Raw genomic sequence first — 27,697 nt, 5'->3', positions numbered from 1 at the left:
TAGATGACCTGGAGCCAGTGGGTTTGGCGACGAGTATGAAGCGTGGGCCAGCCAACGAGCGTGTACAGGTCGCAGTGGTGGGTAGTATATGGGGTTTTGGTGACAAAACGGATGGCACTGTGATAGACTGCATCCAATTTATTGAGTAGGGTGTTGGAGGCTATTTTGTAAATAACATCGCCGAAGTCGAGGATTGGTAGGATGGTCAGTTTTACAAGGGTATGTTTGGCAGCATGAGTGAAGGATGCTTTGTTGCGAAATAGGAAGCCAATTCTAGATTTAACTTTGGATTGGAGATGTTTGATGTGAGTCTGGAAGGAGATTTTACAGTCTAACCAGACACCTAGGTATTTGTAGATGTCCACATATTCTAAGTCAGAGCCGTCCAGAGTAGTGATGTTGGACAGGTGGGCAGGTGCAGGCAGCGATCGGTTGAAGAGCATGCATTTAGTTTTACTTGTATTTAAGAGCAATTGGAAGCCACGGAAGGAGAGTTGTATGGCATTGAAGCTCGCCTGGAGGGTTGTTAACACAGTGTCCAAAGAAGGGCCAGAAGTATACAGAATGGTGTCATCTGCGTAGAGGTGGATCAGAGACTCACCAGCAGCAAAAGCGATATCATTGATGTATACAGAGAAGAGAGTCAGTCCAGGAATTGAACCTTGTGGCACTCCCATGGAGACTGTCAGAGGCCCGGATTTGACACACTGAACTCTATCGGAGAGTTGGTGAACCAGGCGAGGCAATCATTTGAGAAACCAAGGCTGTCGAGTCTGCCGATGAGGATGTGGTGATTGACAGAGTCGAAAGCCTTGGCCAGGTCAATGAATACGGCTGCACAGTACTGTTTCTTATCGATGGCGGTTAAGATATCGTTTAGGACCTTGAGCATGGCTGAGGTGCACCCATGACCAGCCCTGAAACCAGATTGCATAGATTGGGAGAAGGAGAAATGGGGAAGGCTTGGGCGAGTTGCTGTGGGGGGTGCAGTGCTGTTGACCGGGGTAGGGGTAGCCAGGTGGAAAGCATGGCCAGCCGTAGAAAAATGCTTATTGAAATTCTCAATTATAGTGGATTTATCGGTGGTGACAGTGTTTCCTATCTTCAGTGCAGTGGGCAGCTGGGAGGAGGTGTTCTTATTCTCCATGGACTTTACAGTGTCCCAGAACTTTTTCGAGTTTGTGTTGCAGGAAGCAAATTTCTGCTTGAAAAAGCTAGCCTTGGCTTTTCTAACTGCCTGTGTATATTGGTTTCTAGCTTCCCTGAAAAGATGCATATCACGGAGGCTGTTCGATGCTAATGCAGAACACCATAGGATGTTTTTGTGTTTGTTAAGGGCAGTCAGGTCTGGAGAGAACCAAAGGCTATATCTGTTCCTGGTTCTGAATTTCTTGAATGGGGCATGCTTATTTAAGATGGTGAGGAAGGCATTTAAAAAAAAAACAGGCATCCTCTACTGACAGGATGAGATCAATATCCTTCCAGGATACCCCGGCCAGGTGGATTAGAAAGGCCTGCTCGCTGAAGTGTTTCAGGGAGCGTTTGACATTGCTGAGTGGAAGCCGTTTGACCGCTGACCCATTATGGATGCAGGCAATGAGGCAGTGATCGCTGAGATCTTCGTTGAAAACCACAGAGGTGTATTTAGAGGGCAAGTTGGTTAGGATGATATCTATGAGGGTGCCCGTGTTTACGGCATTGGGGTGGTACCTGGTAGGTTCATTGATAATTTGTGCAAGATTGAGGGCATCAAGCTTAGATTGTAGGATGGTTGGGGTGTTAAGCATGTTCCAGTTTAGGTCGCCTAGCAGCACAAGCTCTGAAGATAGTTGGGGGGCAATCAGTTTACATGTGGTGTCCAGAGCATAGCTGGGGGCAGAGGGTGGTCTATAGCAGGCGGCAACAGTAGATTGCAACACCGCCCCCTTTGGCCGTTCTATCTTGTCTGAAAATTTCAGAATTTTTGGTGGTCTTCCTAAGCCAGGATTCAGACACGGCTAGAACATCCGGGTTGACAGAGTGTGCTAAAGCAGTGAATATAACAAACTTAGGGAGGAGGCTTCTAATGTTAACATGCATGAAACCAAGACTATTAAGGTTATAGAAGTCATCAAAAGAGAGCGCCTGGGGAATAGGACTGGAGCTAGGCACTGCAGGGCCTGGATTCACCTCTACATCACCAGAGGAACAGAGGAGGAGTAGGATAAGGGTACAGCTAAAAACTATGTGAATTGGTCGTCTAGAACGTCTGGAACAGAGAGTAAAAGGAGGTTTCTGGGGGCGATAAAATAGCTTCAAGGTATAATGTACAGACAAAGGTATGGTAGGATGTGAATACAGTGGAGGTAAACCTAGGTATTGAGTGTTGATGAGAGAGATATTGTCTCTAGAAACATCACTGAAACCAGGCGATGTCATCGCATGTGTGGGTGGTGGAACTGAAAGGTTGGATAAGGTATAGTGAGCAGGGCTAGAGGCTCTACAGTGAAAGAAGCCAATAAACACTAACCAGAACAGCAAAGGACAAGGCATATTGACATTAAGGAGAGGCATGCTTAGTCGAGTGATCATAAGGGTCCAGTAAGGAGTGAGGTTAGTTGGGGTCACGGCGATTCAGACAGCTAGCCGGGCCATCGGTAGTAAGCTAGCATATGATGGAGGTCTGTTTTTAGCCACCTCGTGCGTTTCCGTCGGTAGATTAGTGGGGTTCCGTGTGGTAGAGGGGATCAATCCAATTGGCAAAATAGATATAGTTATAGTGACCCAAGAAAAATTGTCCGGTAGACCTATTCAGATAGCAGCCGATAAGACAGCTAACAATTAGCGGGCCTCAGATGGGCGTTCAGGTAACGTCGTGACAGAGGGGCCAGTTGGATAACTCCCTCGGGCAGATAACGTCGGTAGTCCAGTCGTGAAGGCCAGGTGGGGCTCCGCATTGGCAGTAAAACGGGTCCGGATAGGTGATTGTAGCCCAGGAGTGGCTGATGGAACTCTTCAGCTGGATAGCTCCGGAATAATTTATGTTTGCTCCGGGATCGATGTAAGCCAATAGTCAAACGGATAGCAGCTAGCTAGCTGCGAGATCCAGGTGTAAATGTCCGGAGCTTGCGGTTGAAATCCGGGGATATGGAGAGAAAAATAGGTCCGGTATGTTCTGGTCTGAGTCACGTTGTACAAAACTGCCGATAGATTTTCGAGCTAAAGGATAGCTGATGACCACAAACCATGGTTAGCTGAATACTAACGTTAGCCAGTAAACTGGTTAGCTTCTGGCTAGCTTCTGGCTAGCTTCTGGTTAGCTTCTGGCTAGCTTCTGGTTAGCTTCTGGCTAGCTTCTATTGTGGATTTCAGATTTGAGGTAAATAATATTTTTTAAATTGGTGAGGCAGGTTGCAGGAGAATGTTTTGAAGTTGAGTTTTTGGAAAAGAAAATATATAAAAGATATGCGAAGAAAGGTGTAAATATATATATATATATATGGGACACGACAAGACGAGGACAAAGGACGTCTGACTGCTATGCCATCTTGGGCTTAGCTCATAGTAAGTGTAAGTACATTATTTAGTTTCAGAGGTGAATGTATCAAACCAGTTCCGTGATAAAAGTTTTTTGTTGTTTTGCACTCTCCTCAAACAATAGCATGGCATTTTTTCACTGTAATAGCCACTGTAAATTGGACAGGGCAGTTTGATTAACAATCATTTAAGATTTCTGCCCATATAAGACATGTCTATGTCCTGGAAAGTTGCTGTTACTTACAACATCATTCTAGTCACATTACCACCCGTTTACGCATCAGCCGTCCAGGTATAGGGACAGCGATCCTGTAGGGGTTTTAATATGGGAGAGTGATCTTTTCACTTGTCACATATTCAAATTCCTTTTTACATCATGTCATAGCTTGCAATAAGTATTGTTTTGAGAAAACCCAAATTTGCTTCTAAAGTTGTTACAAGTTACTATGATATTCCTTCTTAAATGGCTCGATAACGTTATGGAAAAAGGGTTTATTGTATACAACTCCTCTTGCTGTGTATTACAACTCCTCTTGCTGTGAAAAATAAGGTTTTGAGTGGCCTTTTGTGCGGGTTTTGAGTGGTCATTGGGCACACATTTTGAGCAGAACCTGGCAACCATGAAAGGTCGTCTCGCGCGGAACAGCGCATAATCAAGCCTTCAAATCAACCCCACTACTTTAACATAACTACATAATATTCTGTTGTTAGGATAGGGGTGTGTTAAACTAATTCCGCGGAGGGCGGGGTGGCTGCGGGTTTTTGGTTTTTCTTTTCAATGAAGACCTAGACAACCAGGTGAGGGGAGTAATTCACTAATTTGTGAACTTAATTCATCAATCAAATACAAGGGTCAAGTGAAAACACGCAGCCAGACACTCCGTGGAATGAGTTTGACACTTGTGCTAGGACGAGAAAGGTATTCAAATGCTTCCTCCCGGCTGTTCTTACGGTCCGTGTTATCCGGGATCCTTGGGACGTCCCCACTCCATTGAATTTGAAATGTAAAATTAAGTTTAGGGTAGGAAAGTCCAAAGGCTTCGGATAGCACTGACCCAGTTCCTACACATGAACCGCCCATAGGACGTAGCTAGAAAATCCCGCCTCATTGAACTCATGATTGACACTAGGCTGAACAAATGACGTGCAAGGGAATTGATGGAGGAGGTGTCCTATCCCAAGTCATGGGGAGGAAGGTCTATATTGCATTCATATAAATCCTATTACACTACGTTTTTAATCATGTAATTATTATGTGTAAATAGTAAGTAATCTAATTCCTAATTCTATGATTGCATACTCCTCGCTCCTCTGCTCCTTATCAAATCTCCTTTGCATATGAGAAGGTCAGAGGGGAGGAGCCTTTGGCTTTTCATCCAATGGCTTTTGAGAAGGAGATTTTCCAATGTTGATGCAACGAAGGGGATATACCAAAGACTGTACAGAATGTTTAGAGACTATGTGGGGAAAACGTTACCTCCAAGCCATTTTTCATTCTGTCCAGTCATAAATATTGTTCTATAGCTGTCTTCATTTCCGGGTACGTATTGATTGTTTTACGTGAAAGACCATTTATTCATTTAGTTTTAACATAAAGCGTTTTAAAATCGGCACATTTCTCAATGTGAACCGGGAAACTGTTGTTATTAGCTAGCTAGGTACAGTAACGCGTTAGGCTAACTTGCTATCCGGCAGAGCACACTGAACGCAAAGAAAGTTGTGGTAAATCCAGTTTCATATAGTTAGCGAAACTTTGCAAGTGTAAAGTATATTTAAGTACTGTAGATAGACAAAAGGAAACAACCTAGCTAGCAATAATATAGTCTCACCCTACTCTTAATGCCTTTCACCCTGGCCTGTCACTTATTCAGCCATGCCTGACCTCCTGACCCCAGCCCTCACATTCAAGAATAACAACGTTGTGCAACATATTTATTTTAGAATAGGTTGTCAAACCATATCGATATGAGTTGTTATGGCATGATTTGGCTTCGCCATAATCAATTGTACAAATGCCAGAAATCAGATATCTCAATGTCTGCATGTCCCTGTAGTGGGAGTACAGTGATGGATGACTTTTTCTGTACACTTCACTTTTTAAACCTAGCTAACTCCTAACTGTTCCATGAACATTACACAATGGTCAAGGGACCAGGAGTATGAGCTGATTGAAAACCAATCAAAGTAGGCCTAGCCCTTTCAACAACATTTGCCATACAAATTTGTCAAACAAGTGTTCACTGTAAGCTGGCCTAGATTCCCAAAAAGAGCACGTAGCAAAGGGCTCACAGCTATAACCATCTGGCCAAACAGTTGTCCTTTTAGGCAACATAGAGCATAAATTGTTCAGAGGAGCATACGTCTTATCTATCTAGGCTAGACAGCTGTCAAATTAGGCAAGGCGACTAACGTTTAGCACTTGACCAGTGACACGTATTCATATAGAGACATCAGGCAGGCGTGAAGAGTGAGGGTTTTGGGGCGGCAGGTAGCCTAGTGGTTAGAGCATTGGACTAGTAACCGGAAGTTTGCCAGATCGAATCCCCGAGCTGACAAGGTAAACATCTGTTGTTCTGCCCCTGAACAAGGCAGTTAACCCACTGTTCATTGTAAATAAGGATGTGTTCTTAACTGACTTGAGAGGTTAAATAAAATAAAAAAGGGATAGGGGTGCCTGAACCTGCATTTAAAATAGCCTGACTGTCGCTTTTCTCCATGTATTCACTAGAGGACAGCATTGCACATGTGTTTGTTATAAAATCAATGACCTCTGTGTTCTTCAAGCCCCACTTCTCCACCAAGCACACATCCTGTGCTCACAACAACATTTCCTTTGTATAGATATAATCACTTTTCTATTCATAAGCCGGTCCCTGTGGCAAGGAATGGGGGAAATGGCGAGGGCACAGTGAATGGTAATCAAAGTTACAAGCACAGAGTGTTACCATTGCTTGTAACCTCTGTGTTATGAGTGTGGCCTGGTTGGCTATTTAAAACCTACTCCAATTGACAAACTCCTGTCTGAGATCACGAACGATAACAGACGGGCTGTTACCTAGGTATAGTGAATTATTGATGATATCACAAAGCACATGATGCAAGCGGGAGGTTTCTTGGAACACACCTACATGCACACACTAATCTTCTTGGATCTGGCATTACAAAATGCCATCCCTTTCCCCAACTTTTGTCATGTATTACGCACCCTTTCCAACCTCAATTGTAGGACCAGAAATTAACTAGCCTAGGCCTGCCTATATGTTATGGATTAGGCCTTATAGAATACTCCAAAACAATAACCATCCATAAACTAGAATATTCCACAGCTGGGACATCCCTACAACAAATGTACACACAGCCCCAAAATTAGCCATTTTTATTGGTATTTTATATATTTATTTTCAAAACTTAAAAAACAATATGGGCCTTTCATTTTGAGGAGGCCCACTTGCATGTTTTTTTTTGTCTATTTGGCCTGTACTTTAAAATAATGCTTTTTGGCCTGATGATTTATTAATTATGAAAGTATTATTTTTCCACCAACATTTTTAAAAAGCTTTTAGCAGATCATTGTCTCCCGTCATATGAAATAGTGTACATAACAGCTATACTTTTATTTTGGAACAAGCCCATATATAGCCTTTTGTATTGAATTAATTTATATTTATTACAGAATATTTGTAACCTGTTTCCTTTTATGTTAATCCTAATTTTGATTTAATATGGATTTACCATTTAGTTATTTTTAATTCCACTAATGTTATATGGACAGATTCCCTGGTCTACATTCTAAATGGTGTGCAATTTCTTCTAGCCTTGGTTGTAGTTGTATTGGTGAAGAACTGTGTGCCCTCTCTCGCTCGCCTGAAGACAGTTGAGGAGGGAGGGGTTTAGACAAAGGCCTTCTCTACAAAAATGGAGGCTACAGCAGAGCAGCCCTGTTGTCCTTTTTTCATTTTCTACATGCTGACATTTCTAATATATTATCCATGAAAATAACACAACGTGCATCAGATGCAACCTTAGGTAACGGTATTACATTGTTATATGTGTTCTTTAGGTCACTGAAATGCAGTTAAATGTGTTATTTTGTACTTAGGGCCTAGCTTTCTCTCTTTTTTTCTCTCCCTGTCTCTCCCGCACTCAGAGCTGCTCCTGCCTGCGCTGAACAAAGATAATTACTCAGGAAATGCTTCGGCCAATCGGATGCGGCCTTACATCTCGCTTGTGAGAAAGGGGCCAGTCAGGGCCTGGCTACCATCAGACGGGCCTGATCGCCTTGCCTGAAGAGAGGAGCCTTCCCGGGCTGAGAGTGTCCTCCATGTTTTATAAGTGTTGACATAACAGTGTGTCAGGCAGCCATGCATCCACAGAGGTAAGCCCTGTCTTTATTTCAACTCTAATTACAACATTCCTTTCTCCTTCTACTCTGTTGTGTGACTGTTGTGCAAATCTAAATGTGAATACCTGAAAATCACAGATTGCTTTCCCAAAGGAGTAGGGGAGCTTTGTGGGCGGGTTAGGCCTCGCAAGGCCCCTGCTCCATAGAGAGCTGAGGTGGGGGGGTTGGATAAGGACTCACCCCTGCTCTCTCTTTCTGTGTAGCAGGGTCACGTATGCCCAAGACATCTAGACTACCATGCAATGGGCCATGGCAAATCCTTGTTTTCCTTGGCTTTTTTTTATTATTATTTTTTATACAATGCTAAAGAGAGTGAGATCCAAGTGTGCACTCTCTTTTCTCCTCTCTGCTGCGCCAGCCCAGTTGTGTGTCATGGCAGAGTCAGAGATGACGGGGGATGGGTGGCAGAAAAAGGGTTAGTGTGGTAGAGGGATGGGGGGGTGTTAAGTATCTTTTTTAAGCAGATTGTCTCTGTTTTTGTGATCTAGTGTGTCATGCCAGGCCAGAGGGCATGGACGTGAGGGCAACAGATGTGCCTGTTAGAGAGGGGGGTCTTTAGGAAGGGGCTGATGGATAACTGAACACTGGTTGCTTACAACCAGTGTTAGATGTGTGTGTGAGGGGGGGGGGGGGGGGGGGGTGTAATGATTCAGTGAATGTAATGATTTTCTCTGCAGATATGATCATAATTCTTCACCAATTGATGCAGATACAAACTGGGCAGTGAATGCCTGCCGCTTGAGGCTAAATGCCTCTCCAGTCTCACCCGTATCAGAACTCACACAGGGTCCTCAGAGTTCATTCATTGTCCCAACCAAAAATGGGTTGTCTGAGGGGAATTCTTGAATTTCAGCCTGTAAATTGAACATTTATTTGATTCTTCCTCTACACATTAATAGGCTAGTTGTTTTGAAGCTCATTGGGATATAGGGAGGCCCAAAGCCTCAAGTTTACAGGCCTGTGCTACGTTGACTCTGTAGCACTAAAGCTGCTTCCTCTGCTCTGTGCCCCTCAAACAGTGGCCATTTTGTGTGAAGCTCTGCTCTTGTCATCACAGATATAAACTACCAGAGAAGCACTTCATTTTTTTTGCGATTGTTGATTGTGTGTATTTCGTATGCGTGTTGTTGTGTTTGTCTTCAGCTCGGCTCATATTTGTCCGTATTTGCGTGCTTGTTTTCTCTTCCCCTCCTTGGCACCGCTCGGGCCTCGCTCACCTATTTATAGCTGTAGAGACAAAAACACCATTGATCTGCTGCTTCATTTAAATGCCTGGTTTGACGTTTCTGTAATACTTGGTTCAAGGGAATCGTATCTCCTTTGTAAATAGGTAAGTGAAACTGCATAGCTGGCTCTCAATTCACAATAATCTTTTTTGGTAGTACTTTATTTTACAGGACTGTTTCCACTGGTGTTTAAATTGGAAATTACTTTATGGTTCTTAGTTCAAATAATTCATCCCAATTAATAACTAGCCCCCTATTTGTTTCCAAATAGTGCCTAACAGTGATTCATTGCATGAATCAGAAAGTAATTCACAGGTTCTAAATGTGTAATAAGTTACCATGCCACGGCAGATTTTAAAATGCACGGTTCACTTTGAAAAAATGATGAGCAAAAGCCTAACCTTCAGTGTCAAACCTAGATTAGGGGGTTCTACGTGGGGGGGGGTTCTACATTCCTTACTCTCAACCATCTTGGTATAGCTCTACACAAAGCATGCTTCATATTACAGTCATTGACATTTAGGTGAGTTTGGAGACGTGTATAAATTCATGCCGTGCTCCGTTAGTGTTATGTTAGTGGGTATGTTAGTAATCTGGTGACAGGTTATCTTTAGACGATCGTCTGGGGTTGCTGGGGGTTGCTGAGGCAACATTGCTCGTAAATTGTGATTTACTGCCTCTCAACCACAAAGAACAACTTATCCCTCTTCTAAAGCCTCTACCCGGTTCACTCAGTCACACTCAAAACAGACAACCTTTTAAACCGAGGGGAAATTACACCGTTTTAATGCAGGGGGAATCTCTGCATTGCAGCAGAAAATGTTTTTAAGGAAGGGGGAAGCCTGCACACAGGGAGCCATGTGGCATAGAACAGCCGACCAATCCTGTCCCGCCCTGCAGACCCTCCAGCCAATTACAGCAGCAGCCGAGGTTAAAGCTTGAAAATCGCTGTGAGAGCAGCAGCACAGGGAGAGCAGGGGCCTTCTGGAAAATTCCACCGCCATCTTTGTTTCATCCCCTCCAGCCCAATGTAAAAACCAGGCTGAATGATTTTCTTGCATATTCTGTGCTATATCTATCACAAGGTATGCTACCACACTTCAATTATCTCTGTTGAAGAACATGTTATTCGGTTAACAAATTCAGACAAAATTGAATCATGTGTATAAGGAATCGTATAGTATGAAAAAGCAGGCAAAAGCCTGGCACCTATTTCTGCACGACTGTACCTAAAACTAGTTGTTTCATATTGTCTTGAGCGAACAGTACATTTAACCTTGATGGTATTGTTTGTATCTTGTTATGTCTCTCAGAGTCAGTCTTCTCTCTGGAGGACAGGGGCTGCAGGTTGAAGAGGGTGCCAGGTTGTTTCTCTATCAACAATACTGGTTCTCAGTGGATTCAAGGACACATTACCAACTCAAAGCATACAACAAAACCACCCTGCTTTTATGGCACCACTTACAGAGCAGGCTAGCAGGTTTTTGATCAGGAACCCAGACCCTCGCTCACATGAGACACCACTGTGTTGCATGAGACCAAAACAGTGTATTCTCCTCAGGGATACAGCATAGGTTTGTCAGATCTGTCTTTACTCTCATAGTGTCTTACCCCCCTCTTATTATTAAGCCTAATTATTCTTCGACGGCAGTGCGTTCAGTGAAAGCAAGACTGAAGACGGGCGGGGGGGTAAAATGGATAAGAATGATCTCCAATTAGCTGGATTTATCTTCTATCTCTCTCTCTCTCTCTCTCTCTCTCCATCTGTCCCTCATCTATGTCTCCCTCCCTCTGTACCCTGAATCAAACGTGGTTCGGCTTAACTGTGTTTTGATGTTTGGATGTTGAACTGTAATCTCCACGGATCCCCTGGTCCTCCTGTGTGTGTGTGTGTGTGTGTGTGTAGGGGGGGGGCAGTGCCTGTGACTGGTGCCTCCGTCTGTGTGGGGGATGTGTGAGAGGGGGGAGGGGAGCCGGCTGTGGCCTCCATTTTCTGTGACGAGAGAACCCTGCTCTGCCTCTGCTCGACTGTCTCTCTGAGGAGCCAGTGGAATCTCAAGGCACAGAGTCAGTGTGTGTGTGTGTGTTTTTCTTCTATCAGGCATTCCTCCTTGCGGAGGGTGGGTGTTTATCAATGTTATCCTGAATTTTGCTCATCTGGAATATTCCCAGATCCTGAAGATTTTTCTGCTATCTGTTCTGGCATGTTTCTGGAATACTGCTCCTGGTCTGAAATGCCCTCTGGAAGAACATAGGATGACCAGTTGAGAGAGAGAAACTATCTGCCTAGTCAGAAGCTACAGGATCAGGTGGTTATTATGTCACGCTGGCTGCTCGGTGAGCCTATTTTTGAGTGAATAAAAGAGTGTAAACCTTGGCTCACTGCTGGGCTGCATGCTAACAGTACTCTGTCATCCCACAGTGCTCTCGCTGCTAGCACACGTAGCACAGAGAGTTGGCTAACATTAGCTCTCTTTCATGTGGGCCTCGTTTTGTTTGTTCGCTCTCTGTGTCCAGAACAGCAAGGCCCCGGAGGGGGTTATCTGTCAGCAGCGTGTCTAAACAAGAAAAGGTTCATATGCTGGATTATTTGTAATTTTCTTCCTTTTTGTGTCTACTTCATCTTCTTTCATTATCCAAATGACATTAGGGATTATTTTATGCTACAGTCGTTTTGATAGTGGTGATTTAACCTGGTGATCATTGATTAAGACTTTTCCTCCGTTGGGTTTATGAATGATCAATGTCATGGACTTGGTTTGACGAGCAGGACATCAAGGTTTACATTGTGTTAATGGAGGGTGGCACTATTGGTTTAGTAGATTTAGTTAATGGCCCCTTTTACAGTGGTAGTCATGTATAGGCTCATCAATGGTTGCCCTCAGCTCTGGAGCATTGTGCTGCCTCCTTTTTCTACTCAGTCCTTTTTTTCCTTTTAGATCAATGACTGTGATGGATGTGGATTCCTAAGAATAGATAAACTCTAATCTCATTCAAAACTTTCCCACGTGGCCACTTCTTGAACCTTGTCCAAAGGCTGTTTTTCTATGTAGCCAGTGCTGGATATTTGCCTGTTAGGCTACCTGTACCTAGACGTTCTTTGCCCACTGCCCCATCCACCTCCACCAGGAGCCACCAGGGCTAAGAGCCTGAACTGGTTCAGCGTGTGTCCTGTGGTGGGTCCATTCCCGAGGAGGATTTTCTTTAAGAGGGCGATGAATGGGACGACATCCTTGGAACGAGGCCCTCAGTGGCACCGACAAAGGAGGGGCTGAACTCTCAAAGAACTCCATTCATCACCGTGGACCCCCCCCCCCCCCCTTTCTTCTCCTCCTCTTTCTTCCTGAGAGGAAATGAGATGAGAGCGGAACCAGAGACACAGAAAGCTACAGGCTTTGATTTGGGCATATCTTTGAATGAAAGAAGCTCTATTTTTTTTAATATGTTTTTATATATTGATATGATTTTCTGTGGAAATCTGATTTATTGTTTGGGCTGTTCAGAACACGATGTTTGGGCTAGTTAACAGACCAATGTAACAGGTAAAAACCTGTAGTTAGCTAATAAGACCAAGGTTGACTCCGTAAAGCTTACTAAAGTGATCTGGTGCAGTGGGTTTCTAGGAATAGGCTAAACAGCCTTTAGGGACACCTGTTGTTAGAGCTGGGGTTTGAGTGGCTACCAAGAAGCACCTTCACTTTACACTCTCTCATCCATGACTGTCTGAGGCAATTTTCTGTGATTCACCGTCCATTTTGAAGGTACAAATCCTTGCGTGGCATAGCCTATGCAAATTGTTTGTGTTTTCGGGAATCATTGTTTTCAAGGCATTCCGCTTTTGAATGAACTTGCACTGTACAGAAAGAGCGTCTTGGAATGTAGGTAGGTGGGCAAAGTGAGATGCAAACAAACTCATCAATGCATGGCCCTCATCAGGACTGAAGCCCTTGTCTCTCCGTTGTCTCCTGGAGGACAGGAGCACACAGCCTACTCTCTGTTTGGGTGGCCTTGTTTGTTGCGCTGAAGCACAAGTTGTCGCCCAGCTGAATCAAGAGGACTTGTTGCCATGGAGATCCTCTCCAGTGGCACCCCATGGAAAACAAACACCTAAGTTTATCTGACTGTGTTGACCAATGATTATAGACACTCATAGGATGTCTTCTGTGATGATCATGAAGGCCGTGGTTCTGAGGTCCAAGTAAATTTTGTGACCCGTCGGTTGCACCTTAGATTTGGTGGCCTAACACTGTTAACCTATTGCTGTTTCTCATTAAAGCAGGCATGAGGAAACCGCAGTGGAAACCTGCTGGAACTCTGGTGACTTTGTCCTCTGGGGGTCCTGCCTTAGGTGGTGTTCCACTTGTTTACTGTGTGGCAGGATTTCGTTCGTGAACACCGTTTGTGACTGACTCTCCCTTTTCTTTTTGTCTCTGTGCCCTCGCTCTGTGCAGTCTGGCTGAGGAGGAGGTAAAGACCGAGTCCGAGGGGGTAGAGGGGATGGATGTGTCCGTGCGATCCAAAGGTAAGAACAAGGCCTTTGCGTACAAATGTTACTGTGTTTTGAGAGGACCGCTTATTCTCGTATTCTTCTTTTAGTATTGATCTTACATTTAAACATGTTTGTTGTGGATCTCATTGAGCTACACTGAGCAACCATTCTGCCATTGAGTTAATATCAGATCACTGTAATGGAGCAACACTGCCTCAGGGATTGAGTGTGAACACTTGTCACAGGCCCTCGACCACACTTCCCTTGAAATGTGGTTGGCGTAGCAAGGATGATAAGATGTTAACTTATCATATGAAATTCGTTGCCAGATTGGGAAACCAAGCAGTAAGGTTTGGTGGCCAAAATCTCTTATCTGGTCGGTATCCCTGGGCAAGCACCAGTGCTTGATATTTGCCTGTTAGGCTACCTGTACCTAGTATTTTGTCTCTCAGTGATGGGGTTCTGCTAACAAAAGAAAGGTCTAGGCTTTACACTGCCTTTGACCTTCACAATGACTCTTATCCCCGTCTGAGGAAAGATTAGTTGAGTAGTACTGAAGACGATGGAGCCGGTCATTGTTGTGTAGACTGGCCTGTGACTGGGAGTGTCTCTGCCTCTCTAGTCTTTCATGCCAGGCGTCTAGTCTCTCCTTCTAAGCCTCATATTCATGAGTTGTCACTCGTTCGCGTCGTTGCCATTGCTATCAACATTCTACAGATGCTGCAGCCATATTAATGCGCAAAAGTTTGACTGTTTTGTCTAAATTACACATATAGGGGCTTGAGAATACGATGACATTGCTAAAGTAGGCACATATTTAGTAGGAATCAACTTTGCCATCATCATGTTGTCAATTTACTTTAGACAGATGGCAATGTTGTCATTAGCAAGCAAAGTTTGTCAAATGAACGAGCAATGCTAACGTTAGCTAGATAAAATCTGTGTCTCCCTTCAATCTTAGCTAGCTAGCTAACGTTATACTGCATCTAACGTCAATCTGGCTACCTCAAAATAACGACAAAGGGTTTTCCAACGAATTATTTTCCGCCTTTAGACACAGTAATGCACTTTAGACCAAATCTTCATCGGTGCCCAATGAGGACGCATTGAATAGAATGCTCAGTTAGGCAGCAGTCCTAAAACGAACAATCAAAACAATATCGTGACGCAACGTGGAACCCATTAATAAGCTGCTACTCTTGTTCCGTGTTGTATGTATGGTGACCTGGTTTTCCCTCTACTTCGGCCACTAGTGTCTGACCCTGGGTCAGCAGAGCGGGCGCTGGTGGCTCAGAAGAGGAAGGTGTCCAGCCCCACCCACTCCTCCAATGGCCACTCCCCCTCAGACACCTCCCCCAGCCCCCTGAAGAAGAAGAAGAAACCTGGAGCCATCCATAGCAACAACAAAGACCAGGTGTGTGTGTGTGTGTGTGTGTGCGTGTGCCTGTTAGGGCTGGGCGATATATTTTTATGAGTGTTTTATGTCTGCTTGCTGTCTTTTTGGTCTCGTCTCATTTGCTCCTTCTGTGCTGTACACCTTCCCATTTACACCAGAAATCTGTATATAATAACGGGATGCTCATGTCTCTGCCCTAACAATGGGAGTCGTTGTCCCAAAGGTAGGAAGGCAGGCGACAAGTTAGGTTCAAAATAAGCGCATAGAAACTCATTGGGCTTATTTTGGACAGATTTAGACAAGCCTCTCGCTTTGCCTCTTTCTCCCAAGCTCCTCCCCTACCACCCACAACAACATTTACATTTAAGTCATTTAGCAGACGCTCTTATCCAGAGCGACTTACAAATTGGTGCATTCACCTTATGACATCCAGACAAAGATGAGAGATCACTTCTTCCACTCTGACAAACGGTTTCAACTCGCTATTTGTATTTTTTATTGAACCTTTACTTAACTTGGCAAGTCAGTTAACAACAAAATCTTAGTTACAATGACGGCCTACCCCGGCCAAACCCTAACCCGGTCGACGCTGGGCCAATTGTGCCCCGCCCTATGGGACTCCCAATCACAGCCGGTTGTGATACAGCCTGGAATCGAACCAGGGTCTGTAGTGACGCTTCTAGCACTGAGATGCAGTGCCTTAGACCGCTGCGCCACTCGGGAGCCCTTTGGTCCAACAGAATCGGTTATATGGACACCGAAACACATCAAGACATTATTTTACTCTAATTGTTTCAACTCCTCAAATTTCGAGCAGTCAGACACTACTAAAACGGATGTACCACTGAACATTCATTCTGGAAAATGAATGCTCAGTTTGTCGCGCCCGCATTATGGTACCACATATCGCTAGCAACATTTTAGTCAATTAAAGATTGTTATACTAGCCATTTAGTCTGTGTTTTTATAAATGTGCAATAAGGAATTGGCAGCTTGTTCTCATTCTGAGAAATAAGGTAGGGCCACTCATGCTGTTCAAACAGTTCGAGATGGACAGAAGCTTGGGTTCATAACAATTCAACTGTTTTGCCTTTTTAGCTGAATTCAGAGCTTGTGAAATTATACCTAGATCCAAGTTGGCTGAACTTGAAATATAACTATTTGCTGCCTACTCACTAGCACGTGGGCTTGTACTTAAGAGTTTGTTCATGAGACCGGTGTTAATTTTCTACAATGCCTGCTACATTATTAGTGAATGTGCATTATGCATGGTTCTGATTTTAAATTTGAAACAAAAATGGCATTTTTCTAGACAGACCTGAAAGCCAGATCAGTGATTTATTAACTATTTTAATACAATTAAAACTGGGTCTTATGGTTGTGGAAGGAATATATTCAGCCTTGGTATAATTTCACAAGCTCTGAATTCAATAGATTATTGATGGCTGTTTTTATGGCTGTTGATGGCTGTTTTTGATGGCTGTATTTGACCTTTTAAATTGTACAACAAAGCTTATTTTGAGAAAACATTCAAATAAAATCTAGATATATTTTGTGAATCGCCCATAAGTTAGAAAACATTTAGATATGAGTTTTAGGTGTTATCGCACAGCCCTAGCGTCTGTGCACAACATATTATGCCCCCAGGTTTAAATGAAAGCCACTGCTGTATGTTCTAACCAAGCATTAGTTCATATCAAAAACATACATGATTGTGTATCATGTATTGATGATTAAATGTTAAAATAATTGCTGTGATGATTGGTAATCACAACTGTTTATAGAGTGTAATAACTGAATTACTTTTCTAAACCTAAACAGCCTTTTTGGAAAGAATAGATATTAATGCATATTATTGTATGCTTGCCAAATATTTTATATTTTTGCACATTTATTCCCATTTGTTGTGAATGCTTTGTTTTACATGCATGACACAATTAAACCCCAAGCCAAAACCTTTGAATTCAGTTCCGCTGACAGATGGAAAAAGTTGCATGTTCTGAACAGTGACATAGATATTTGCTGACTAGTATTGTCTTGTTCACTGATTGGCTGATGTGGGTTAATGAAGTGTCAATCATGATATCCAACACAAGACTGATTAATGGTCCACCTGGTAAAGTCACCAATCAAATTGCACTTAGTCTGTGATGACATAAACAGATGACAGAAACACAAACTTCTGTTATAGATAAAGAACAATGACATGACTATCTTATAGATAGACCTACATTGATATTGACGAGACCAACCAAAACAGTCTTGTGTTTTGGTGCCTGCTTGCTTATTATCCTGCCTTACTTGCCACTGTGTATTTCTCTCTGTGTTCTGTTGCACTGCACCTTTTGTGTTTGTTTTCTGCGTGTGTTTTGAAACCCGTCCCCTGTTTCTCTTGCCGCATTTCAGTCAGAGCTAAGACATGGTCCCTTTTACTATGTGAAGCAGCCATCACTCACCACAGACCCTGTTGATGTTGTACCGCAGGACGGCAGGAATGACTTCTACTGCTGGCTGTGCCACCGCGAGGGCCAGGTGCTCTGCTGTGAGCTCTGCCCGAGGGTGTACCATGCCAAGTGCCTCAAACTGCCAGCAGAGCCCGAGGGCGACTGGTTCTGTCCAGAGTGTGAGGTACTCGCTTGTGTGTGTGCCGTGGGTGTGTAGGTGTACATACGTGCGCATGTTGTGTGGGAGTGTTCCGGGTACATTTTCCCTTTACCACTAGCTTAATATCCGCTTGCTCTTTTGGTGTCAGGTGATGGGGTTGGAGGCAGGCTTGGTTCAATTTCAATTCTTAAATCCTTATACCCATACTTCCGGGGTCAGTTCCCTATAATCTTTTGCGTGGGCCTGACGATGATATCATCAAATTCGTGAAAACGCGGTCATTTTAAGATGTGTATAAAATAATATTTGCGCTACGTGTTGCGCTGTGTTTCCCCATTGAAAACCATTCAAAAAGCCTACAAAAGTTCAACAACTACAAGGCTTCTTCCTGGAAAATGACACGTCACTTTCATAGTATATTATTCTATACTAAGGATAATACACATGGCATATTTTAAGTCTCGAATTTAAATGGAATCGAGCCCAAGCCTGTTTGGAGGGCAAACATAAAGTGGGCAGGATCTATATCTTCCCTCTCTAGATGGATTTCGCTGCTATGAGGACTAGTACTTCTGTCTCCTATAAATCATAACACAGATGCAGAGTTAATAGCCAGCCCAGCAGACTGCTGTGAGTGGTTGTGGGTTAGCCCAGTATCCCTTTTGTTTTTTTTACTAGCTACTGTTTGTCACTTTGCCCTGACTTTTTAAAATGTTTCTAGAAAATCACAGTAGCAGAGTGCATAGAGACACAGAGCAAAGCCATGACCATGCTAACGATAGATCAGCTCTCATACCTGCTGAAGTTTGCCCTCCAGAAGATGAAACAGCCAGGGGTAAGTTCAAAACACGTTTTTAAATCACAGTTTATTTGTCACATTCTTTGTGAACAACCGGCGTAGACTAACAGTGAAATGCTTACTTACGTGTCCTTTTCCATCAATGCAGAGTTAAAGATACATTTTTTTGGTTGATGAAATAGTGACACAAGGAATAAGTACTCAGTGAATAACGAATAACAATAGCTAGTAAAAAATAACATGGCTATATACAGGGAGTACCAGTACCGAGTCGTTCATTGACATTGATAGTTCTTTTGACATTCTCCAGGTGCCCACTGTGAGCCAGAGAGGGCTTTAGGTTGAATGGTGTGTTTACGAGAACTGATGCCTGTGACTGTTTCCTTTCTGGGCAGACTGAGCCCTTCTGGAAGCCTGTGTCTCTGGAGCAGCACCCTGACTATGCCGAGTACATATTCCATGCTATGGACCTCGCAACACTGGAGAAGGTACCCTTACATTCCCATTTGTCATTTCGCAGGCGCTTTTATCTAGAGCGACTACATGCCATAAGTGAATTCAACTGAAGTCGAAATGGTGTTTTCTAATAATGTACATTTTTCTCTGCTATATTTGTAGAATATGAAAAAGAAAATGTATGGCTGCACGGAAGCCTTCTTGGCTGACATGAAATGGATATTGCACAACTGCATCATCTACAATGGTGGTAGGTCACAAACACCTGCTTTATTAACACCGTTTCCTTTCTGTACTGCTACTTGTTTTGGAGATAACCATGTTGGTAAAAGCCAAGTTGTTTTTCTGTCTTTCGGTATTGTTGCAGGTAATCACAAACTAACAGCAACAGCAAAGGTCGTTGTGAAGATCTGTGAACATGAAGTGAGTCATTTTTACACAATGACTGAAATGCCAGCCTGGGTTGTGTTTTGTTTTCTCCCTTCCATGTGTAAAATGGCCATTTCAGTGATGTGGAAACTGCTGTCTGTTTCAGATGAACGAAATCGAGGTCTGTCCAGAGTGCTACCTGTCCTCGTGCCAAAAGCGGGACAACTGGTTTTGCGAGCCATGTGTAAGACAAACGTTTCCTCACCTTCTTTTGCAATGAACATTTTTAATAGATGTAAATGTAACTTTTTGTCCTTCCACATACTATGTGACTTGGGGTCACAATTAGGTTTGTCCCGAAGACAAATGTAGACTAGCCTAAATGTCATATTTCAAATCTCAAAAAACACTCTTTAGAGCACAGGAATGTCTTTGCGAATCTTATTCCACTGTCTGTTTTTCTGCTGTCTTATCGGACCTTTCCCCTGGTGTGCCTCCCCTCTTAGGGTCATACCCACCCCCTGGTGTGGGCCAAGCTGAAGGGCTTCCCCTTCTGGCCAGCCAAAGCACTGCGGGAGAAAGACGGACAGGTGGACGCACGCTTCTTCGGACAGCATGACAGGTGAGCCTTGCCGTTGGATGAAAGTAGAGGATGGGAAGGGACTTTTCATCGTTTTTTACTTGGACTCCTCTGAAGTGAGTCATGGTTCTATACTTATCCTACTCCTTAACAAGTCTTTCTGTTTTTTTTTTTTTTATCCCGTAGGGCGTGGGTTCCCATCAACAACTGCTACCTCATGTCCAAGGAGATTCCCTTCTCTGTGAAGAAGACCAAGAGCATCTTCAACAGCGCCATGCAGGAGATGGAGGTCTACGTGGAGAACATCCGCAAGAAGTTTGGTGTGTTTAACTACGCCCCCTTCCGCACCCCCTTCACGCCCAACAACCAGCTCCAGATGCTGCTGGATCCAGCCAACCCCGGGGCAGGGGCCGTGAAGATGGAGAAACCCGACAAGATGCGCTTCAACTTCGACATGACCGCGTCTCCCAAGATGCTCCTGGGCAAGAGCTCTCTGTCGAGCGGGATGGGGCGGAGGATCTCTCTGACAGACATGCCTCGCTCTCCCATGAGCACCAACTCCTCTGTACACACGGGGTCTGACGTGGAGCAGGATGGGATGGAGAGAGGGCCCAGGAACCCCCCATTCCACTACAGTGCTGGGGAGGAGTCTATGGACTACACCGGTAATTAACATGCTCCTGACTCTCTAACACGTCATACGACTAACTAACACAGGGGTATTATCTACAGAATAGTCACAGTCAAAACATGTGTGGCGGTTAAAGTGTTATGTGTTCTGGCCACAGCGTCCCCTGCGTCAGTGAAGATGGGCCATGCAGGCAGCTTGACGGGCAGCCCCAAGCCATTCTCCCCTGGTCTGGTGCCCAAGCAGGAGAGGGCCCCGGGCACAGGCAGCATCCTCAACCTCAACCTGGGTGGGTCCCATCTAACCTCTCCTCCTCCTCCTGTAGCACCTTGTCTTGTGCTGTGTGTTCGGTTAGGGGTTATGTTTCGGTTGTGTGTTGAGTTCGAGTGTCATTTGCCACAGATCGTGTGAAGGCTGAGATGGACCTGAAGGAGCTCAGTGAGGCAGTACAGCAGCAGCAGCAACAACAACAACAACAACAGGGGTCATCACTCCTCACCACCACCCCCAAGAGACCAATCAGGAGCCTGGACAAGACCATCGAGAGCTGCAAGGCCCAACTAGGTACACTCGCAAACCATTCATGAATTGTGTCTCAAGGCCTATAAATGATACGCTCATGACATATGATACATATACAGTACCAGTTAAAAGTTTGGACACAACTACTCATTCAAGGCCTATTCTTTATTTTGACTATTTATTACATTGTATAATAATAGTGAAGACATCAAAACTATAAAATAACACATATGAAATCATGTAGCAACCAAAAAAGTGTTAATCAAAATATATTTTATATTTGAGATTCTTCAAAATAGCTACCCTTTGCCTTGATGACAGCTTTGCACACTCTTCTTTTCCTTAACTTTGCAGTCCAACTCATCCCAAACTATCTCAATTGGGTTGAGGTTGGGTGATTGTGGAGGCCAGGTCATCTGCACTCCATTACTCTCCTTCTTGGTCAAATAGCCCTTACACAACCTGGAGGTGTGTTGGGTCATTGTCCTGTTGAAAAACAAATGATAGTCCCACTAAGTGCAAACCAGATGGGATGGCGTATCGCTTCAGAATGCTATGGTAGCCATGCTGGTTAAGTGTGCCTTGAAAACTAAATCAATCACAGGCAGTGTCACCAGCAAAGCACATCACACCACCTCCTCCATGCTTCATGGTGAGAACCACACATGCATAGATCATCCATTCAACTACTCTGCTTCTCACAAAGACATGGCGGTTGGAACCAAAAATCACAGATTTGGGCTCATCAGACCAAAGGACAGATTTCCACCAGTCTAATGTCCATTGCTCGTGTTTCTTGGCCCAATCAAGTCTTTTTTTCTTCTTATTGGTGTCCTTTTAATAGGGGTTTCTTTGCAGAAATTCGACCATGAAGGCCTGATTCATGCAGTCTCCTCTGAACAGTTTTTGAGATGTCTGTTAGGTGAATTCTGTGAAGCATTTATTTGGGCTACAATTTCTGCGGCTGGTAACTCTAATGAACTTATCCTCTGCAGCATAGGTAACTCTGGGTTTTCCTTTCCCGTGGCTGTCCTCATGAGAGCCAGTTTGGTTTTTGATGGTATTTGTGAATGCACTTGAAGAAACTTTCAAAGTTCTTGAAATGCTTTAAGGATTGACTGACCTTCATGTCTTAAAGTAATGATGGACTGTCATTTCTCTTTGCTATTAGATCTGTTCTTGCCATAATATGTACTTGGTCTTTTACCAAATAGGGCTATCTTCTGTATACCACCCCAACCTTGTCACATCACAACTGATTGGCTCAAACGCAATAAGAAGCAGAGAAATTCCACAAATGAACTTTTAACAAGGCACAACTGTTAATTGAAATGTATTCCAGGTGACTACCTCATTAAGCTAGTTGAGAAAATGCCAAGAGTGTGCAAAGCTGTCATCAAGGGAAAGGGTGGCTACTTTGAAGAATCTAAAATATGAAATATATTTATAAATATAATTTATTCAATACTCATTTGATTCCATATGTGTTATTTCATAGGTTTGATGTCTTCACTATTATTCTACAATGTAAAAATAAAGAAAAACACTATGTATTGTTTTTTGTCCTTGTGCAGGCATTGATGGGATCTCTGAGGACGTGTATAAGGGCGTGGAACACAGTGACTCAGAGGATTCCGAAAAGTCTGACTCCAGCGACAGCGAGTACCTTAGCGATGAGGAGCACAGACAGAAGAGCGCCGCCCATGACGACAAGGACAAAGCAGAGAGGGAGTCAAGGAAGAGGCCCAAGGCAAGCACACAGGGAGAGGACAAGGAGGCAGTCACAGAGACCAGGGATAAAAAAAACTCTGAAGCCCTGCTCAAAGACAGACAGGGCATCAATGGCCCAGAGAGAGACTCCCAGGAGAAGCCCAGGACGCCCCAGACTCAGCCCCCCACAGATATGCCCAAGGCCCCAGAGGAGGGGAGGGCAGGCGCACCCCGGACCCTTGCTGGCCCAGACCAGGACTCCGACTCAGAGAGGGAGCTGGTTATTGACCTGGGGGATGAGCAGGGGGGTCGCAACCGTAAGGCCAGGAGGGAGCCAGGGGCTGTAGTCGCCAAGGCCACGAAGGAGCCCCTTGGCACCAAGCTGGAAGGTGAGGGTTCAGTTATTGTCTTGTTTCATTTGATTTGTGCACCCTAGTTGCTTTGTATCAGACAGTTGTAAGAAACTGAGGCCTAAAGGCTCAGCAGAAAGGAGGAAAACACGTGATTGTTCTGTTATTTAATCAGTGTCATTTCTTCTCTGACCAGGAAAATTCCCTGCCTCGGTGGCACCCTCTCCAGCCTCTGCCACTTTGTCCAACCTCAAAGACCCCAGTCAGCCACTCATCAACCCTCCACTCAACCTGTCCTCCAGCACAGGCTCTGGTCAGCCCAACACGGCCCTCAGCACCACCCCCTCTCCAGCCCCCACCTCCGCCCCCACCCTCTCCTCCGCCGCCGTCGCCTTGGCAGTGAAGAAACAGCGCCCTCTGCTGCCCAAAGAGACGGCTCAGGCAGTGCAGCGTACGGTGGTGTGGAACCCGGCCAACAAGTTCCAGACGTCGTCCCAGAAGTGGCACATGCAGAAGGTGCAGCGGCAGCAGCAGCAGGAGGAGCAGCCGTCTACGCCAACACAAACACAGCCTCCTGTTCCGGTCCAGGCGCCGACGCAGACCCAGGCACAGACACGCAGCCCACAGCAGCTCCAGTCACAGCAGCAGTTGCCGGGATCTTCCAGTATGCGTTACCAGACCAGACAAGCAGCAAAAGGTACATCGAGACTCACAACTCCCCAAATTCTATACACACATTCATCTCATCTTAGTTAATATGAGCTATTGAATGTTTCTTTTCATTCCTTTCCCCTCTTCTGTGTTTTGCAGCCGTGCAACAGAAAGATGGTCCCCAGACCTCCACCTCATCAGTCACCTTGGTCACCTCTGGTGCCTCCTCCTCCTCCTCTTACCTGGCAGGAGACTTTCAGATCCCCACAGCCTCAGCAGATGTGGCAGCTGACATAGCAAAGTACACCAACAAAGTGAGTCAGCAAGATGCTATATGCCTGCCTCACACAGAATGAATATACTTTACAGGGGAAAGTTTATAGATTCACAGATGATATGTGTGTTTTATTGATCTGGAAATGTACCTGTCTGATATCAGTCTGTGAGTTGTAATAATCTCACCGGAACTTTTCAGATGATGGAAACGATTAAAGGAACAATGACAGAAATCTACAACGACCTTTCCAAAAGCACTTCAGGAAACACAATCGCAGAGGTGAGGGCTACGGTGAACAGACTTTTGGTTGAGTCCATAAAATAGGTAAACCTCTCTCTCCCCTGTCTCACTGCTTTGTGACAACTGTTGAATATTTTTGCACAGATCCGGCGGCTGAGGATAGAGATTGAGAAACTTCAGTGGCTACATCAGCAAGAGCTTTCAGAGATGAAGCACAATCTTGGTTTGTTCCACTTGTTCCTTAAAAATATGCACCTCTTTTAGGTTGGTATCATTATTTATATATATATATATATATATATGTTTGCCTATAGACTGGTTGGTTGTTTAGCAACAAAAGCGTTGTGTACGCAACTATGGGGCAAAACAGACAAGGTTGGGGCATCCCGAGTGGTGCAGCGATCTAAGGCGCAGAATCGCAGTGCTTGAGGCGTCACTACAGACCTGGGTTCGATCCCAGGCTGTGTCACAGCTGGCCATGACCGGGAGACCCATTAGGTGGCGCACAATTGGCCCAGCGTCGTCCGGGTTAGGGGAGGGTTTGGCCGGATGGGATTTCCTTGCTCTAGCGATTCCTCGTGGCGGGCCGGTACTGTACATTGTTAGAGTTGTTGGTTGGTTAGCTGGCTAGTAAATTTGAGCCATATTAGCATTGACATGAAGTCAGTCAAAGCACCTCAAAACAAGACATGGTATCAACAACAAGATAAAACTAGCTGAAAGCCACCTACGATTCCCCACATGGCAGGTTCTTGTCATTGTTGCTCTTAATCTGATCGTACAGAATCAAAACGCACGACTTCAGCCAACCAGTCTGTGTCAGCCAATTTGTGTGTGTATGAGATGGACTTCATATCTGTGTTTTCTGACATCTTAATAATGCAAGTGTGTATTATAGCTGTATGTATAATATACTCATTCAATTCCTGTGCTGTAGTCATAAAACATGCATCGTATACATTTCAATGCATGTTACATTCATATTAATAATTCATTATTTTCCATATAATGTGAATTATATTAGTACGTCTTCTAAACGTCTTTGTGTGTCGTGTAGAACTGACTATGGCGGAGATGAGGCAGAGTCTGGAGCAGGAGAGGGAGCGTCTGGTGGCGGAGGTGAAGAAGCAGATGGAGGTGGAGAAACAGCAGGCGGTGGATGACACCAAGAAAAAGCAGTGGTGTGCCAACTGCAGGAAGGAGGCCATATTCTACTGCTGCTGGAACACCAGCTACTGTGACTACCCCTGCCAGCAAGCCCACTGGCCAGAACACATGAAGTCCTGCACACAGTCAGGTATTACATACACAATCAACGTAATTTGCACGAATGCGTAGAAGGAAGTGCCTGTGCACTAAAACTTCAGGCACCAACATGCCATACACATTACACACTCTCTTTAGCTCTCTCTCTGTATTTTATTTTACCATCTGAACGTATGTTTCATGTCTGCCTCCCTCTGTTCCGACAGCAACAGCTTCTCAGCAGGAACCAGAGGCGGAGTCTACTTCTGACCCTTCAGCCAAACCACCAGGTCACTCCTCCAGTGCCCAGGCCCCTTCTGGTACAGGATCTGCTGCCACAGACAAAGGCCCCTCTCCTACCTGCTGTGTAGACAAGAGCAAGGACAGTGCCAGTGCTACTGTGCCCTAACCACTACACTGCACACACACACACATTTTATACTCTACAATCCTGCAGTCTGTAAAATGTATGTATCTGTTGCAAAGAGACAGATCCAATAAACCAAGCCTTTTTGCGACCAACTAATCTGGGAATGTCCAGCGAATCTCAGTATGAAAGACCACAGAGGTATCAAAACCAACAGACACCCTCACCTTCTCCTAGCCAGGCTTAGGGCTTTAAAACGCCAAGAACACTCCTTGCATAAAGGCCTGCTCCTCTGTGATTCAGCTGACTCATCCCCTGTCCCTTGTTTTGTTCAACGTCTGCCTCGTGATCCGATGTTTTAAGCCATCCTTCATCCTCCTCAAAGTCTATGTGCTAGACTGGAGGATTCACTTACCTTGTCCTTGTGACTAGTTCATCTGGATATCAAACTTCAGTCTGTATACATTTTTACTCTTTCTTTCCTCTTTTCATCCTATTTGTATATCCCTCTTACCATCTATCCTAACGCTAGTTATCTACAGGAAAGTACATCAAAAGATCAGACATCAATGTTTTGTGTGTTCTTACAACAATCTTAAACTTGAAACCTGTGATGCTGCTCTTTAAAATTTACCACAAGTCTTTATAGTTATTTGCCACCAGAAGTGAAACCGAGCACGTTACTGTGCCAGCTCTTTTTGGGACACCCAAACAATCTAAAATGTAAATTATTCTACATTGTTAATGTGGTTTAAAAGGTATTGTCAATGCGGTTTAAAAGTTTCATCATTTTGTAAGGAGTTGACAAGGGTGTATTTGAAAATCCATGAACAGTATACACAGACATTTCATTCAAAGGGATAGCATTAAGTTGGTAATCACCCCCCGTGTTACCTTATTGTTTCATACTCATTATATATCGTAGTTCCTCAGTGTATACATAGATTTTAATAAACTGTGATGTATAAAAACTATAAAGGTTAAAACTGTACAAAGTTTTTGTAATAAGACACATGGACAATATTTATAGTGCTCTGACAAGCATATGAGATTTTTTTTTTTTTAAATACTGTTTGTGAATGAAAATCACTTTCCAAATGTTTTGAAATGGCTCAGCTCTGGAAATCGTTTTTATTTAAATGCATTGTAAGACTTTATATGAATGTCACCTGGACCCTCTGTTCAGATTCTGTCAGAACTATTTGTCTCATCAACCTTCGATGGTTTGGTTATTCGTTAACAATGTAAGCCTACTCCAGAATTACTTTCGACCATGATAGTGTTTTTGGAGGGTAAAGGAAACAGCAAAAGTGACTGACTGTATATTATTCTGAGCATGTTTATTTACCCCTTTGTTTGTCATATATTCTCTTGTTTACATATTGTACATATAGTAAATGGATTGTTAATGTCTTTAAGAAAAAAATTAAACAGGTCTGACCAATGTTTTTTTAAAGTATTTTATTGGCATAAGTGGGCTTTGTTGCCACCTGGTGGACTACTGGGAACTGGTTTGGCTAAGTAGACATGACAAGCTTTGGTTTAATGTAGTAAATGTAGTAACTTGTTGGTGTGCTCAAATTCAAAGTACGGGATTGTGGCATTTAAGGGCAAATGGAAGGAGAATTAGGACTTCTTGGTACTGTTTGAGCAGAGAAGACAGATTTAGCTATACTCTTGAGCCTCTTGCAAAAAGTGTTTGTCACAAGATGCATCTGCTCTCCAGGTAGGGTTTATATAGAAGTATCACTGAAATATGTGAGAATAAAAACATTTAACCTCTCACATTCCGCCATCAATTGACCTCGCGAGCACCGTGCGTCATATATCCAGTGTAAATCAAACCTCTCGCGACAGTTTTATTTCAACC

At 44.0% G+C, this 27,697-nt stretch overlaps 1 protein-coding gene across 5 annotated transcripts; it reads left to right on the top strand.

The window, feature by feature from the left end:
• The first annotated feature begins 4,945 nt into the window (after positions 1-4,945).
• On the top strand, positions 4,946-27,275 carry LOC115131905 (MYND-type zinc finger-containing chromatin reader ZMYND8-like). 5 transcript variants are annotated; one of them, XM_065020596.1, is made up of 21 exons: positions 4,950-5,056; positions 7,664-7,891; positions 13,596-13,666; positions 14,887-15,047; positions 17,514-17,657; positions 18,355-18,468; positions 18,828-18,920; positions 19,051-19,138; positions 19,256-19,311; positions 19,424-19,501; positions 19,764-19,879; positions 20,024-20,502; positions 20,626-20,754; positions 20,868-21,029; positions 22,562-23,086; positions 23,244-23,744; positions 23,858-24,012; positions 24,174-24,254; positions 24,360-24,438; positions 25,273-25,512; positions 25,688-27,275. In XM_065020596.1, the coding sequence occupies exons 2-21, from the start codon at positions 7,878-7,880 to the stop codon at positions 25,867-25,869; spliced, it is 3,468 nt and encodes a 1,155-aa protein (XP_064876668.1). In that variant the 5' UTR covers positions 4,950-5,056; positions 7,664-7,877; the 3' UTR covers positions 25,870-27,275. The 5 variants fall into 5 exon arrangements, with proteins under 5 accessions (XP_064876669.1, XP_064876668.1, XP_064876666.1 ...); XM_065020594.1 differs by having other exon boundaries at positions 17,436-17,657; XM_065020595.1 differs by lacking the exon at positions 4,950-5,056 and adding an exon at positions 7,438-7,542 and having other exon boundaries at positions 17,436-17,657.
• The last annotated feature ends 422 nt before the right edge of the window (positions 27,276-27,697 follow it).

Source organism: Oncorhynchus nerka, linkage group LG7, assembly GCF_034236695.1.
Source record: "Oncorhynchus nerka isolate Pitt River linkage group LG7, Oner_Uvic_2.0, whole genome shotgun sequence".
Classification (NCBI taxonomy): domain Eukaryota; kingdom Metazoa; phylum Chordata; class Actinopteri; order Salmoniformes; family Salmonidae; genus Oncorhynchus; species Oncorhynchus nerka.
Note: the sequence above shows the minus strand (reverse complement) of the source record. Positions and strands in the feature narration are given on the sequence as shown.